The sequence below is a fragment of the Oncorhynchus clarkii genome, chromosome 4, assembly GCF_045791955.1.
Source record: "Oncorhynchus clarkii lewisi isolate Uvic-CL-2024 chromosome 4, UVic_Ocla_1.0, whole genome shotgun sequence".
NCBI lineage: Eukaryota > Metazoa > Chordata > Actinopteri > Salmoniformes > Salmonidae > Oncorhynchus > Oncorhynchus clarkii.
In genome coordinates, this window is record NC_092150.1 from 58,588,052 (window position 1) to 58,605,615 (window position 17,564).

Below are 17,564 nucleotides of genomic sequence, written 5' to 3' on the forward strand. Positions count from 1 at the left end.
GGGACAAAGTTGAGGAGAAGCACAGATCAGTGTTGGGTTATAAAAAAATATCCAAAACTTTGAACATCCCACGGAGCACCATTAAATCCATTATAAAAAAAATGGAAAGAATATGGCACCACAACAAACCTGCCAAGAGAGGGCCACCCGCCAAAACTCACAGACCAGGCAAGGAGGGCATTAATCAGAGAGGCAACAAAGAGACTGAAGGAGCTGCAAAGCTCCATATCTGTCCATATAACCACTTTAAACCATATACTCCACACAGAGCTGGGCTTTACGGAAGAGTGTCCATAAAAAAGCCATTGTTTAAAGAAAAAAAATAAGCAAACACATTTGGTGTTAACCAAAAGGCACATGGGAGACTCCCCAAACATATGGAAGAAGGTACTCTGGTCAGATGAGACTAACATTGAGCTTTTTGACCAGCAAGAAAAACACTATTTCTGGTGCAAACCCAACACCTCTCATCACCCCGAGAACACCATGAAAACATTTTTCATCGGCAGGGTCTGGGAAACTGGTCAGAATTGAAGGAATGATGGATGGCACTAAATACAGGGAAATTATTGAGGGGAAACCTGTTTCAGTCTTCCAGAGATTTGAGACTGGGACAGAGGTTCACCTTCCAGCAGGACAATTGGCCCTAAGCATACTGCTAAAGCAACACTTGAATGGTTTAAGGGGAAACATTTAAATGTCTTGGAATGGCCTAGACAAAGCTCAGACCTCAGTCCAATTGAGAATCTGTGGTATGACTTAAAGATTGCTGTTGACCAGCGGAACCCATCCAACTTGAAGGAGCTGGAGCAGTTTTGCCTTGGAGAATGGGCAAGAATCCCAGTGGCTAGATGTGCAAGCTTATAGAGACATACCCCAAGAGACTTGCAGCTGTAATTGCTGCAAAAGGTGTCTCTACAAAGATTTGACTTTGGGGGGTGAATAGTTATGCATGCTCAAGTTTTCTATTTTTTTGTCTTATTTCTTGTTAGTTTCACAAAAACTATTTTGCATCTTCAAAGTGGTAGGCATTTTGTGTAAATCAAATGATACAAACCCCCCAAAAATCTATTTTAATTCCAACAAAATAGGAAAAATGTCAGGGGGGGTGTGAATATTTTCACAAGCCACTGTAATCATGGCAAAGTTACAAAATATTCTTAGATTGACAAGTAACTCCTTTGCTGTCAAGATCTCCCCTGAACACTGCATATTTTAACCATATGTTAACCCTTATGAGTCAACCTGCACAGTGTACAGGGTTCACAAAAGCCAAGGCTAAGAGTGTTCACTGTAGGTGCCGTAGAACAGAACACATGAGGGAGAGGAGAAAAACAAACAGATGGAAACCTGGAGGATATAGGTTATAAGGGCAACACATCAACAGAAACTCCTAGTATGGATGTATGAGTGTGTGCTTATGAAAGAGAGAACAAGAGACAGAACGAGAGAGAGCAAGGGTTGATGAGACAAGAGGAGCAGAAACACATTAGTGGAAACCAAGACTGTTCTCAGGGCAGACCTGGTTGTAGCTAGATATGTTTGAGTCGTGTTGGGGACAATTTTAGCTAACCCGAACCCTTTTCCTAACCTGCTGCGCAAGTTCCCCTAACCTGCTATGAAAAGTCACTTCTGCTAGTCAAAACCGACAGGCCTCCCCTGAGACCAGTCTGAGTATCCACTAATGCATTACAGCATTAGAAGGCTGAATGCGTCACCATTTCCATCCCAGCACCCCACCACTGTTCTCTTCCGTACTCGGCCTCGTCAGTAGTTTCCCCTCATTGCCACTAATCTCCATCTGGGCCAGTTGTATCCCAAATGGCACCCTACTCCCTATATATTGCACTACTTTTGACCAGGGCCCATAGGGAACAGGAGGCCATTTGGAACAACGATGGAGTACAGCGCGAACTCCCAATGCCTCTCATAAAGCAGATGAGAAATAATGTTTCTTTCCCCTAATGGATCTGATGATCACTCCAGGCGAGCTTACAGTTAAGGATGACTAATCAATCTCCCATCTTAAGCTGACTTCGGAGAAAGAGATGAAAGGGATAGAAGAGGCCTTTGAAGGCCCGTGATGAGAGATCAGCTGAAGAACTCAGAATACTTCTCTCACCCAGTGAACAATGCACCAAACATGGGAGAAAGTGTAGACTAAGCTGTTCTTATTCTGGGCACCTAACGCTATGGGTTCTGTTGAAGCTCGTCCCAAATGGCACCTAATTCCCACACTATACAGGAAATAGGACACCATTTGGGACACAACCATGAGTGAATGTGTATCCTATGCAGTTTTTTTATTCAGGACACTTGAATAACTACAGATTTGATTGATCAGAGTGTAACTAGCCAGAGGTTTATCTGCGAGGATCTGCATTTTGAATGAGTGAGACTTGCTAGCCACACACATAGAAGACACCAGTGTCCACCTTTCACACCATATTGACAAAACAGACTTACGTCTATGCGAGCTCACTTCAAATGAAATGGCATAGAGGCCCAAATATTTTATGAGACCACACAGTGGGTAAACAGTGCACCAAAATGGCACACAGTTCCTTATATAGTCCACTACTTTTGATCAGGGGCAATAGTGCTCTGGTCAAAAGCAGTGCCCTATATAGGGAATAGGGTGCCATTTGGACAACATACTGGGCTACATCCCATGCTTCCACCAGTCTGTCTTTATGAAGAGGCCAGAGTAGGCATAAAGCAGGCCTGATGACATTCAGGTTGGCTGAAGGGACTAGCAGGATGCAAATGCACTTAGTGCTGAGAGACTATCAGTCACTCAGTGAGACAAGCCACTCTGTACCCTCTCCCCACTAGATTAGTGGCTACTGCTGCCTGCCTTCATAAAACAGACAAACACCGTGTCGGCGTCCCAAATGGCACCCTATTCCCTAATCAAAAGTAGTGCCATTTGGGACACAACCAGAGGGAAACAGAGGAGTAATTCACTTAGATCCATCTGGCCTCACTCTGCTCCCTCCCATAGAGAACCAGGTGCTGTTGCCAGACATTTCTTTTTACCATTGGTTTATACTTAAACACCACTAGTAAATAAAACGATCCATAATCCTTCCTCATGTGTTTTGTGGCATACTAGGAATGGGACAGGGCTTTTTCTTGAACAAAAAAGGCTGGTTATTGGTTGTTGGGGCAAAATGCCGGCTTATCACTAAAGCAGCCATGTTTAAAGTGGCTATGTAGACACCGCAATCTAGCCAAAATGACAGTTGCTGCCTGCTGCATATTTTATACTGGCAGCTCACCCACGTGACTCTTCCATCATGTCTTGTGTCACTGGTTGTAACTCCTGTTGTGGGCTAGATCCACTATCCAGCTCTGTTAAATCCAATCTACTATCTCTCCAAAAGGTGTGGCATATCTATTCCATCATGGTCATTGATGTTAACTCTCTTGTAAGGTGAACGGCGACATCAATTGTTACAGCTCTGTATGTAAACGCTTCATGACCTGTCTATTGTTATCACATGCAAAAGAGAGCACTGAGAGGTAGGAAAACCATTCAGGCTGTGAAACAAACTCACAGTACTACTTGCAAACTCAGACACTACTATGACGCACACACACACACACACACACACACACACAGTGGTCCAGCGCTCGAGCTTGGTTCCCGAGTTCGGAGTCTGAAAGCCTACCGCGTGTCTGATAGCCCAGAGCTGTGCTGCGTAGGAGCTGTTCTAATACGGTATCAAAGTGACACTTCCTGGATCCTGGTTTTGTAAGCCAAAAACAAATCTCAAATTTGCATCAAAGAAATTTAAGATATTAAAATGTATATGTGTTTCCGAGTGAATTTACCTTCCATATGCCAGTTTTATAATTATTTGACGGCCAAGAAGAAGCACAAAGCCAAAAAGTTGGAACACACAACTACAACTACTAATTCCCACTAGCTGTATAAAGTCTCACTTGAGACAGCCCGCCAGTCTTTAATTTATTTTTACTGGTTGGCAACGTTTAGTAAAAAAAATATATATATATAAAATAATATAAAACAAATGGCCTGTAATTAACAGGTTCTTACCCTCCTGTGAGTCCTCAACTCGAGCAGGCACGATCCAGCATACCAACACGGATGCAGGAGATGTAGTTCAAATTAGACTAACTGTCAGCGAAGTGTCTTACTTCTTCAGCTTCAAATATGTTAATAAAAGACATTGAGTATGAGCAAATTTATACACAAATACAATCTTATACATCTTACATTACCGTGTTTTCTTAAAGTTGATGATATAATCTTGATTATATAATCCTAGTCAAGAGATTATGGGACACGACCGGGAAGTATGACGTAGGAACCAGGGGTGGAAATTAACACCTGCCCAAAGTGGGCAGATTGGCAGGTAAGAAGGTCTATTTCACCAGCCACGTTGGCAGGTGTTCACACGGAGCATTTGGGAACAGTTTTAGAACATTTATCTGTCGGCCAAATTGACAAGAAAGGCTACTATAAAGTGTGAATTTGTCCTAGTGTTTCTTGTCCAGTTATCCCATTTTATTCACACACTTGTTTTTCAAATGTTAGTTTAAGTTTGTTGCAACTCCCTGCTACTTGGAAGGAATCACAGTCAGATTTTTTTCATTATAGACAAGCTAGTGCCCAAGTTACCACTAACGGCCCATCCCTTAAAGGGGCAGCTGAACATTTTTGTCGCATCTAAAGGATTGTACTTGATTGAGCAGGGATCACTCCTAAAAACATTCATTAACTTTTAGGCACTTCTTATCATTAAAGATGTACTATGCAGAAAATCACTCTGCCATTTTCTGGTTGCTAAAATTCAAAAAGTTTGCCTAATTTCAGTTTGTGATAAAACAAGCTAGTGTAGAGAATTACATTTACATAAGTATTCAGACCCTTTCCTCAGTACTTGTTGAAGCGCCTTTGGCAGCAATTACAGCCTCAAGTCTTCTTGGGCATGACGCTACACGCTTGGTACACATGTACTTGGGGCGTTTCTCCCATTCCTCTCTGCAGATCCTCTCAAGCTCTGTCAAGTTGGATGGGGAGCGTCGCTGCACAGCTATTCTCAGGTCTCTCCAGTGACGTTAGATCAGGTTCAAGTCTGGGCCACTCAAGGACATTCAGAGACTTGCCCCGAAGCCACTCCGGCATTGCCTTGGCTGTGTGCTTAGGATCGTTGTCCTGTGGGAAGGCGAACCTTTGCCCCAGTCTGAGGTCCTGAGCACTCTGGAGCAGATTTTTATCAAGGATCTCTGTGTACTTTGCTCCGTTCATCTTTCCCTCGATCCCAACTAGTCTACCAGTCCCTGCCGCTGAAGAACATCCCCACAGCATGATGCTGCCACCACCATGCTTCACCGTAGGGATGTTGCCAGGTTTCCTCCAGATGTGACGCTTGGTATTCAGGCTAAAGAGTTCAATCTTGGTTTTATCAGACCAAGGGAATCTTGTATCTTATAGTCAGAGTCATTTAGTTGCCTTTTGGAAAACTCCAAGCGGGCTGTCATGTGCCTTTTACTGAGGAGTGACTTCCGTCTGGCCAAACAACCATGAAGGCCTAATTGGTGGAGCGCTGCAAAGATGGTTGTCCTTCTGGAAGGTTCTCCCATCTCCACAGAGGAGCTCTGTCAATAGTGACCATCAGACTATTGGTCACGTCCTGACCAAGGCCCTTCTCCGCCGATTGCTTCGTTTGGCTGGATGGCCAGCTCTAGGAAGAGCCTTGGTGGTTCCAAACGTCTTCCATTTAAGAATGATGGAGGCCACTGTCTTCTTGGGGACTTTCAATGCTGCAGAAATGTTTGGGTACCCTTCCCCAGATCTGTGCCTCAAGAATTCCATCAACCTCATTGCTTGGTTTCTGCTCTGACCGGTGTGTGCCTTTCCAAATCATGTCCAATCAATTGAATTTACCACAGGTGGACTCCAAGTTTTAGAAACATCAAGGATGAAACGGAAACACGATGCACCTGAGCTCAACTTCGAGTCTCATAGCAATGGGTCTAAAATAATTATGTAAATAAGGTATTTTTTTTATAATACATTTTGTAAAATTGTTTTTGCTTTGTCATAATGGGTTAGTGTGTAGATTGATGAGGGAAAATGTGTCTTTAATCCATTTTAGAAGGTAAAACAAATATGGAAAAAGTGAAGGGGTCTGAATACTTTCCGAATGCACTGCACATACCAACTGTTTGCTCACAACTCACCTTGAGATGTATTGAAAAAGGTGACGCGGAGGCCGAATTGAGTAAAAACAACATAAAACCTTTTTTTTCAACCATCCTAAGACTTGAAGTAACCACGCCAAATCCTCACAGCTGTCTTTTATTGTTTGTTTACAGAAAGCCATGTTTCTGAGCTGTGTGTGTGTCATATTTTTCTCTCTATTAGTGCTGTTTTAAGGGGAGCCATGATCACCCAGGCTGAGAGAGTGCCCCCCCCAAATGGCCCCATATTCCCTCCGTAGTGCACTACTTTTGACCAAAGCACTATGGGTCCTGGTCAAAAGTAACGTGCAATATAGAGAATAGGGTGCCATTTTGGGATGCACCCAGAGCAGAGAGGCCAGATCAGCCCACGCTATGCTGTGCCTGTGCCTTGGGGGGGTGGAAAAGATTTAAGGGTGCTGTTCAAAGCCTCCCAGTTCCCGAAGGAGCATCCAGCATGGCCTGTTTACACCGGTGCCAGAAAGGACGAGGTGGATTTGATTAGGCCTTGAAAAGAAAACGTAGATGAAACCCCAGTTGCCGAGAGAGTTTAACATCAATGTCTTCAATTAAAATGTGTGACACTTGAAAAACAAGGGGCAGCGTGGCAACACTGGTTAAAACCAGATTGTAAATAAATATCTAAGTGGAACACACGCCTCAACCCTTTCCAGAGAAATTGTTGATTTTAAATGTAATGGTTTCAACTAGTAATTTAAATTCAACATTGTGGAACTCCAATACCAATCATATTCTGCATTGTGTCCAAAGTCAGCAACATCCAATCAGAGACTTCCATTGGGAATATTGACGACAGTAAGAAAACTAGGTGGTGGTGAAATGCTTTACTGATAAAATACACTGGCCCAGATGATTCACTGGCAGTACAAAATGTTCTTCAAACTATATAATATACCACATTTGGGCTCAAATGCCGCAATACACAAACATATAAACAAGCAAATCGGGGTGGGGGGGACAACGTCAATAATAACAAATACCATATGAAGAATAATGTGATTAGTACATCAATCAGTTGCTTTAATATGCATATTTTTGAGGGGGCTGTTTTCTCAGCCCTGTCGCCATGGCAACACCAGTGGCGGTTAACTTCAAAGGCAGCCTGAGGAGGAGTGGTAACAGCGGCAGCAGCGGGCAGAGTAGAGAGGAAGAGGGAGAGCTGAGGTACAGGCAGGCAGCGGAGTGTTGCTTCAGTACTGAGTCCCAAATGGCACACTATTCTAAATGCAGTGCATTACTTTCGACCAGGGCAGGCGGAGCCCTGCTCAAAAGTAGTGCACATTATATGGAATAGGATGCGAAGGGCTGGGAATTGACAGGGACCTCACGATACGATATTATCCCGATACTTAGGTACCGATACGATATGCATTTAGATTCTCACTATTTTATATGTATTGCGATTTTAAACTTAGATTTTTATTGCAATTTGATGTTCCAGTTCATTTGGAAGGTATTCAGACCCCTGGACTTTTTTCCACAATTTGTTACAGCCTTATTCTAAAATCCATTAAATAAAAACATTTCCTCATCAATATACACACACACACACACAATACCGCACAATGACAAAGCAAAAACTGGTTTTTAGAAATGTTTGCACATTTATTAAAAATAAAACAGAAATACGTTATTTACATACGTATTCAGACCCTTTGCAATGAGACTCAAAATTGAGCTCAGATGCATCCTGTTTCCAACTTGGAGTCCAAATGTGGTAAATTCAATTGATTGGACATGATTTGGAAAGGCACACACCTGTCTATATAAGGTCCCACAGTTGGCAGTGCTTATCAGAGCAAAAACCAAGTAATGAGGTTGAAGGAACTGTCCGTAGAGCTCCGAGACAGGATTGTGTCGAGGCACAGATCTGGGGAAGGGTTCCAAAAACATTCAGCAGCATTGAAGGTCCCCAAGAACACAGTGGTAACCATCATTCTTAAATGGAAGAAGTTTGGAACCACCAAGACTCTTTCTAGAGCTGGCCACCCAGCCTGGTCTGATGAAACCAAGATTGAACTCTTTAGCCTGAATGCCAAGTGTCACGTCTGAAGGAAACCTGGCATCGTCCCTACGGTGAAGCATGGTGGTGGCAGCATCATACTGTGGGGATGATTTTCAGTGGCAGGGACTGGGAGACTAGTTAGGATCGGTGGAAAGATGAACGACGCAAAGAACAGAGATTCTTGATTGCAAAAACCTGCTCCAGAGCGCTCAGGACCTCAGACTGGGGCAAAGGGTCACCTTCCAACAGGACAACGACCCTAAGCAAATAGCCAAGACAACGCAGGAGTGGCTTTGGGACATGTCTCAATGTCCTTGAGTGGCCCAGCCAGAGCCCGGACTTGAAACTGATCAAACATCTCTGAAGAGACCTGAAAATAGCTGTGCAGCGATGCTCCCCATCCAACCTTACAGAGCTTGAGAGGATCTACAGAGAAGAATGGGAGAAACTCCCTGAATACAGGTGTGCCAAGCTTGTAGCGTCATACCCAAGAAGAATCAAGGCTGGAATCGCTGACAAATGTTCTTCAAAGTACTGGGTGAAGGGTATCAATACTTAAATGTAATATAAATTCAATCAATTTCACAAAAATGTCTACAAACCTGTTTTTGCTTTATCATTATGGGGTATTTGTGTGTAGATTGATGAGGGAAGAAAAACTATTCGATCTATTTTAATGTAACAAAATGTGGAAAAAGTGAAGGACAAGAGAGAGACGAGAGAGAGCGTGAGAAAACATGTTTATCAGTCATGGGAATAAAAGTGCTGAAAACAAGTTGACTCATTATTTAAAAAATAATACGGAGAACAAGCTATAGGGTGAAAAATATCTGAGTTTTGGTGCAGGTACAGCCGACTAGTGCTACTGTAGCTAACGCTACCTAGCATAAATAAATAAAATATACATATCGTTTTTTACAAATCAATACTTTTAGTCAAAGTATCTATATAATATCGTCAGAAATAATACTGCGGTATGAAACTTGAGCGATTCTTCCCCCATCACTAGGCCGGTGGTTCCTGGATTGGCAGCTGGTGATTAACTAAAGACCCAGCTGGGTTGCTGGTAGCTGTAACAGGGTGTGCTTCCCAAACGGCACCCTATTCCTTATATAGTTCACTATATAAGGAATAAGGCTGGCTGTGGCAGTGACAGGATGAGCTACCACGATACAGCTATAGACACTACACTTACCCTGGGGGTGGGATCACTGCTATATCTGAGGAGGACAGTGTGCTTTGCCTTCACATAGACAACCCAATGAGAAATCAGCAGAAGCATTGGAAGTATCAGCATGCAGGTCTGGTCCAAACAAGTTTCAACAAAATTACCTTTGGTAGTCATAGACCAGGGGTTCCCCAAGGCATCCTTTATCACATTTAAAAAATGACAAATGTTTTTGTATATCAAAGACAGTGGTGTAAAGAACTTAAGTAGTACTTCAAATAATTTAAGTATTTTTTGGGGGGCATCTGTACTTTACTTTTTATATTTTTTGACAACTTTTACTTTACTATGTTCCTAAAGAAACATTGTACTTTTTACTCCATACATTTTCCCTGACAACCAAAAGTACTCGTTATATTTAAATGCTTAGCAGGACAGGAAAATGGTCAAATTCAAGAACTTATCAAGAGAACATGTGGTCATCCCTACTGCCTCTGGCCTGGTGGACTCACTAAACACAAATGCACATTTTCTAAATAATGTCTGAGAGTTGGAGTGTGACCCTGGCTATCCAATAATAAGGAATTTTAAATTATTGATACTTAAGTATATTTTAGCAATTATATTTACTTTTGATACTTAAGTATATTTAAAACCCAATACTTTTACGCTAGTATTTTACTGGCTGACTTTTACTTGAGTAACTTTCTACTAAGGCATCTATACTTTTACTCAAGTATGACAATTGGGTACTTTTTCCACCACTGATTAAAGACAACACTGCCTTGTTTATTTTGTTTGAGGGACACACAAAAATGTTGTTTTGAAGCTAATTTCCTGCGATTATACGTAGTTTAACAAGACTCATGACATCTTTTAGATAAGTTATTTAAATGATAATAATGGACAAGGAAAATAAAGTCTCGACCTGATTTCCCTTAATGTTGAGCTACCGAATATGTTTTATAATTATTATAAACCCTCAATTTGATTATACATATTCTCTTTTACAGAAAGTGATTCGATCAATTGATAGCGACAGAGTCACAGATTGTAGAAGATTGCTTCCCAAGCAAAGTCCAATTTCTTTGACTCTTCGACTTTAGGTCGTAGCTCAGCTTCTGAATGTCTTAGAGACAAACCAAAGATATTCCCATGTGGAGAGTCACGTCTTGCCAAGAGTGAGAGCCAGTTTCATCATAGCGCTTGATGGTTTTTGCGACTGCACTTGAATAAACTTTTTAAGTTCTTGAAATGTTCCGTATTGACTGACCTTCATGTCTTAAAGTAATGGACTGTTGTTTCGCTTTGCTTATTTGAGCTGTTCTTGCCATAATATGGACTTGGTCGTTTACCAAATAGGGCTATCTTCTGTATACCACCCCTACCTTGTCACAACACAAGTGATTGGCTCAAACGCATTAAGGAAAGAAATTACACAAATTAACTTTTAACGAGGCACACCTGTTAATTGAAATGCATTCCAGGTGACTATCTCATGAAGCTGGTTGGGATAACGCCAAGAGTGTTCAAAGCTGTCATCAAGACAAAGGGTGGCTACTTTGAAGAAGCTAAAATAACATTTTTGGGGGTTACTACACGATTCCATGTGTGTTTTTTCCTAGTTTTGACGTTTTCACTATTGTTCTACAATGTAGAAAATAGTCAAAATAAAGAAAAACCCTGGAATGAGTAGGTGTGTCCAAACTTTTGACAGGTACTGTAGGTATAAATAATCGCGAGTTGCAAAAAACAAAAACAAATGTTTTGCTCGTCAAATCAAGGACAATTCCGCTCCCCCCAGCAAACGTTGCCGCCCCATATGGGGGGTGCGCCTGCAGTTTGGGAACCCCTGACATAGACAAATATGAAAGTGTGGACAGGGTTACGAACAAGATTTTTTTTTGTTTTGAAGAATATTACTGTAATATAACACTACTAAATAATACCTGTGAGAGTCAAAGACAAGCGTGCATGCAACAGTGGACAGTCAGTGTAAAAAAAAAAAGAATCTTGGAAATTGTATTCTTTGGTGGGGTTCCCTATGCCATTGTTCCGTGATGACACAGTGAGTGCTTTATAAATAAAAGGATTCTGCCTGCACACACTCTGCATGTCATCAGTCTGCCCAAAGCCGCAGGTCACGCAGCATGTCTACAACACTCAGTGGTAGGCCTCTTACGGTCCTCAGCTAACCCATCAGCTATCCATACAGAGACAGACACACTGACTGAGACACACACAGGTTTATCAGGCGCTAAGTGCATGACTCCAATGTGAGATGATAAATAAATACTAAAATGTGTCTCCAGTCTGTGTCTCAGCTGGAGATCTTTAAAGAGCTGGCTGGCGATATGCCATCAACACAGTTGGACTCCCATGCTTTCTATTTAGAGCACAGAGAAAGAAGGGCATCTTTAAAGCCTGCCTGAATGTTGCCCAAGAGAATCATGAGACCAAAACAGGATAGCACACTGTAATCAATCCAAATTACTCTTTGAAATCGTATCCAGCGATGAGATTCCCAGTGTACACCTCGGCTGCCCGGACTGGCCTTACATTTTCTTTTGCTAAAATTACTCTTAAGTTGACCTCCATAATGATTTTTCCCTCTCAGGAGCAAAAGAGGAAAAGTGGTGGGGGGGGGTCTATTCTAGCTATGCTTATTGGTACAAGTCCAAACATTAACAGCTAAGCATGGTCATTAGCAATGAAATGAACAGTAAAATCTACTAGTCCTGTTCTATGACACAGAATGGTGGTGGGGGGGGGGGGTTCATGGGAGCAACGAGGAAGAGCGCCGATTGGCTCAGAGAGCCGTGGGCCCACCCTGACTGACATTACTGTGCTCCAATGGCGTGCCGACAGCTCAGTGGAGCACTGAAGAGCTGCAGAGGTAAGAGACTGCAGCAGGGAAAGAGGAGTAACGTTAGAGGAAAAAGGCTGAGAGCTGAGCTCCTCCATGAGAAAGCAAATAAGGCATGAAATGAGGCCTGTGTTAGCAAAGTCAGCTTAAAAGCCATGGAGAACCAGCCCTCAGTGGGAGACTGGCATTGAACGACTAGGGTTGTTTCCCAAATGACACCCTATTCCCTACATCATGCACCACTTTTGACCAGAGGGACCCTTTTCAAAAGTAGTGCACTTTATATGGAAATAGGGTGTCATTTAAGACTTAGTCCAGGTTTCCAGTCACTGTGGGGGAATCTGGCCCGTGCCTCAGTAATAAGTGACAGCGTGAAGAGTGGTGTTTTACAGACTGAGCCTGATGTTGGGCCCAGCTGAAGCCTTGTGGTCTTGTTAAAGCAGTGGCAAGGACCCAAAAGGTCATGTCAGCCCAGACAAGTGTCAAGGACATGGCTCCTGCCCTGCAATAAATATGCAATGGGTGGGCTGACACACAGATTGTGTGTGTGTGTGTGCGCGTAGCTTTTCCCTCAGTATTGAGCACCTTTTGTGGTGCTGTGTTTCGCAAGATGCCTTTCCAGTGGCTGTGAAGCAGAATTACAGCAGATTTTGCAGTGTGTATGACTGAGGTTTTCTGGTGTTTTTCCAGATACTGTGAAGTGGACTTACAGGTAGACTGGAAGGTCTGTCCTGCTGGCTGAGGCCCATCTCCTCATGGTTGGGCTTCCCAGGGGTCATAGCAGACTGGCCCCTGTTGCCATAGCCCTCCTGTGACACATCCTATACAGACAGAGAAAGGGGGGGGGCGAGATCGGAGATAGGGAGGCGGCGAGAGAGCGAGTGAGACGGAGCGTGAGAAAGAGAAGAGGAGGGGGGTAAGATAGAAAAGGTAGAGAGAGAACGAGAGTTGAGGGTTTGCAGGGAGAGGGAGAAGTGAAACAGAAATTAAAAACTTTGGCCTAATCCATTTCTGCTGACATTTGAAATGCCCCACCCCACTCCTCCCTATGAAGGCATGTATCACGATTCTTCCTCTGGTTCGGTAAGCAGGACACACACTGGGTTATGCATGCCATTCTCAAAGAACAGGCAGAGAGTGGTGGTAACCCTATCCCATAGTCTCCAGCACAATCAGTGTAAAGCCTGTAACTGGGTCTGGGCATGTCTAAGGAAAAATCACTGGATTTAACGCCGCAAGTATCATGATACTGTTTTAACATGGTAAATACTAGGGCTGGGAATTGCCAGGGACTTTACGATATATTATCACGATACTTAGGTGCCGATACGACATGTATTAAGTTTCTCACGATTCAATACTGAACAAAAATAAATGCAAAATGCAACCATTTTAAAGAGTTACAGTTCATATAAGGAAATCAGTCAAATGAAATAAATTAATTAGCCCCTAATCTATGGATTTCACATGACTGGGCAGGGGAGCAGTTATTGGTGGGCCTGGGAGTGCATAGGCCCACCCACTTGTGAGCCAGGTCCACCCACTGGGGAGACTGGCTGGGCCTGTAGCAATGAGTTTTTCTCCACATAAAGGGCTTTATTACAGACAAAAATATTCCTCAGTTTCATCAGCTGTCAGGGTGGCTGGTCGCATACGAGCCGGATTTGGGGGTCCTGGGCTAACATGGTTACATGTGGTCTGCGGTTGTGAAGCCGGTTGGACGTACTGCCAAATTCTCAAAAAAGACGTTGGAGGCAGCTTATGGTAAAGAAATTAACATTCAATTCTCTGGCAACAGCTCTAGTGAACATTCCTGCAGTCAACATTCAAATTGCACGCTCCCTCAAAACTTGAGACATCTGTGGCATTGTGTTGTGACAAAACTGCACATTTTAGAGTGGCCTTTAATTGTCCCCAGCACAAGGTGCTCCTGTGTAACAATCATGTGGCTTAATCAGCTTCTTGACATGCCACACCTGTCAGGTGGATGGATTATCTTGGCAAAGGATAAATGCTCACATACAAGGATGTAAACAAATGTGTGCCCAAAACTTGAGAGAAATAAGGTGTATGGAACATTTCTGGGATCTTTAATTTCAGCTCATGAAACATGGGACCAACACTTTTCATGTTGCATTTATATTTTTGTTCTGTGTATATGTACAGTGCCTTCAGAAAGTATTCATTCCCATCAACTTATTCCACATTTAGTTGTTTTACAGCCTGAATTCAAAATGGATTAACCATGTATTTTCCCCCCTCAACCATCTACACACAATATACTCCATAATGACAAAGTGAAACATGTTTTTAGAAATTTACTGAAAATGAAAAACAAAATGTCAAATTTTTCACACCGAGTAAATACTTTGTAGATGCACCTTCGGCAGCGATTACAGCTGTGAGACTTTACTGGGTAAGTCTAAGCACACCTGGATTGAGAAATATTTACTAATTCTTTTCAAAACGTGTGTCAAACAGGTTGTTGATCATTGCCAGACAACCATTTTCTAGTCTTAGATTTAAGTCAAAACTAACTCGGCCACACAGGAACAGTCACTGTCTTTTTGGTAAGCAACTCCAGTGTAGATTTGGCCTTGTGTTTTAGGTTATTGTCCTGCTGGAAGGTGAATTCATCTCCCAGTGTCTGGTGGAAAGCAGACAACCAGGTTTTCCTCTAAGACTTTGCATGTGCTTAGCACCATGCAGTTTATTTTTTTATCCTGAAAAACTCCTCAGTCCTTAACAATTACAAAGCATACCCATAACATGATGCAGCAGCCACTATGTTTGAAAAAAAATGGAGTGGTACTCTGTTGTATTGGATTTGCCCCAAACATAACATTGTATTCAGGAAGTTAATTGCTTTGCCACTTTTTTGCATTATTACTTTAGTGCCTTGTTGCAAACAGGATGCATGTTTTCAGAATATCTTTATTCTGTACAGGCGTCGTCCTTTTCACTGTCAACTAGGTTAGAATAGTGGAGAAACTACAATGTTGTTGATCCATCCTCAGTTCTATCACAGGCATGAAACTCTGTTTTAAAGTCACCATTGGCCTCATGATGAAATCCCTGAGGGGGTTTCCTTCCTCTGATTCAGAAGGGTTGGGGTTAAATGTGGAAGGACATGTCAGCTGTCAGCTTTCCCTCTCTGGCAACGGAGGTAGGAAGGACGCCTGTATCTTTGTAGTGACTGGGTGCATTGATACACCATCCAAAGTGTGATTAATAACTTCACCATGGGATAGTCAATGTTTCCTTTTTTTACCCAGCCACCAATAGGTGCCCTTGTTTGCGAGGCTTTGGAAAACCTGTGTTTGAAATTCACTGCTCAACTGAGGGACCTTACAGATACTGTAATTGTATGTGTGGGGAACAGATGAGGTAGTCATTAAAAAATACATGTTTAAAACACCATTATTGTACACAGAGTCCATGCAACTTATGTGACTTGTTCAGCAAATGTTTGCTCCTGAACAGTATTTAGGCTTACCATAACAATGGGGTTGAATACTTAATGACTCAAGAGATTTCAGCATTTCATTTTGTATTATTTTGACAGAAGAAAATCTATAAAACATTACACTTTGACATTATGGGGTATTGTGTGTAGGTCAGTGATACATCTTAAATGCAATCCATTTTAAATTCAGGCTGGAACACAACAATATGTGGGAAAAGTTAAGGGGTGTGAATACTTTCTGTAGGCACTGTATTGCCATTTGATACTGGGTTTTTATTTGGGAAACATATAGCTCACCCATATGTCTGCGGCAGAGGGACAGGAAACAGCCATGAGAAAACCAGTTTGGATCAGCCGTGGGAAATATACCGTAATTTCTGGACTATTAAGCACACCTGAATATAAACCACACCCACTGAATTTAAAAAAAACATGTATTTTGTACATAAATAAGCCGCAGGTGCCTACAGGTACATTGAAACAAATTAACTTTACACAGCCTTTAAACGAAACATGTCTTGTAACAAAAATAAATAGGCTTTAACGAAACACGGCTTGTAACAAAACATTTTTTTTTTTTTAAATAGCAGTAAACGGTAGCCTTCCAAGAAAGTCATTGGTCACTATCTTCCTCCTCCTGTGCACTGAAACCACTGAAGTCATCTCCTTCGGTGTCGGAGTTGAATAGCCTCAGAATTGCTTCATCCGATGTTGGATCGCTGCCCTCTTCAACACGCAGCAGTCCAGCCTTTCGAAACCCGTTGATAGTGGATTTTTTGACAATGCTCCACGCTGTCAGCAGCTCTATTTCCTTTTCCAACAGCCAGATCGATCGCCTTCAACTTGAAAGCTGCATCATATGCATTTCTCCGTGTCTTTGCCATGATGAGGATGTTTGAGCACGCTCGATTTACGTCACATTATGTGACGGTGCTCAGTTTTTTGGCGGCATGAATCTTGTGAAAGCGGGAAAAATCCATAAATTAGCCGCGTCATTGTATAAACCGCGAGGTTCAAAGCGTGGGAAAGTAGTAGCGGCTTATAGTCCGGAAATTACGGTATTTAAAAAATATCACATTAATACATTTGAGTCTTTTAGCAGACACTTTTTGGTCTTTTATCCAGAGCGACTTACTGTAGTGAGTGCATACATTCTTACTTGTTTCAAAGCGGGCCCCGGTGGAAATCGAACCTACAACCGTGGCGTTGCAAGAGCCATGCTCTACCAACTAAGCCACACAGGATCACGATATGGAAGTAGAGATCCCCCCCCATCAATAGTAAATACTGGATTCAAATGGTAAATGCTGTGTTAAAATGTTAAGCACTGTGGTCTCAGCCAGGAATGTGACTACAACCCACCAAAATAAACTGCCTTCAATCCCAAAGAGCTCAAACAAGGAACAGAGAAGGGATGATTTGTACTTTTTTGTTTATGTAAATCATACAGATTAATATGAGCTGGCCTGCCACCCAGTGACTTAGAGGATATTAAATATTCTGCGGTTAATTTACTTTGTAGGATTTCCTCAAACGAGAGCCCACCATTTCCTGAGGTAAGCAAATACTCAGGAGGAGTATACATCTGAAAATGTGCGTGTGTATAGAAACTGCACCTAACCAATAACCCACAGCCAGTTCATCGAGAATCCGAGTGTTTGAAATGGGGTGCGGAGAAAAAGTGAAGTACAAACTAGTGCCATGCGGCTGTTAGCCTGGTGAAATGTTTACAGACAGACGAGGGCTGGCTGGCGAGGTTTACTCAAGTGGAGTGCCGTGATCGCTGGGTCACGGCCAGGTCAGTGTTAACACTGACGATATCAGT

General features: G+C 42.5%; 2 protein-coding genes across 8 annotated transcripts in view; one reads left to right on the top strand and one right to left on the bottom strand.

Annotated features, from left to right (window-relative positions):
* The window catches only part of LOC139407008 (transmembrane protein 242), a 407,233-nt gene that overhangs the window by 55,072 nt on the left and 334,597 nt on the right, over positions 1 to 17,564 (top strand). The window lies entirely within an intron of this gene.
* The window catches only part of LOC139407001 (AT-rich interactive domain-containing protein 1B-like), a 115,423-nt gene that overhangs the window by 47,584 nt on the left and 50,275 nt on the right, over positions 1 to 17,564 (bottom strand). For 5 of the 7 annotated variants that reach the window (XM_071150232.1, XM_071150239.1, XM_071150234.1 and 2 more), the window contains one exon: positions 12,984 to 13,094. The exons of the other annotated variants lie outside the window; for them this stretch is intronic. In XM_071150232.1, coding sequence (XP_071006333.1) covers positions 12,984 to 13,094 — 111 coding nt within the window. The remainder of the gene's footprint in view (positions 1 to 12,983; positions 13,095 to 17,564) is intronic. 7 annotated transcript variants of the gene reach the window in all.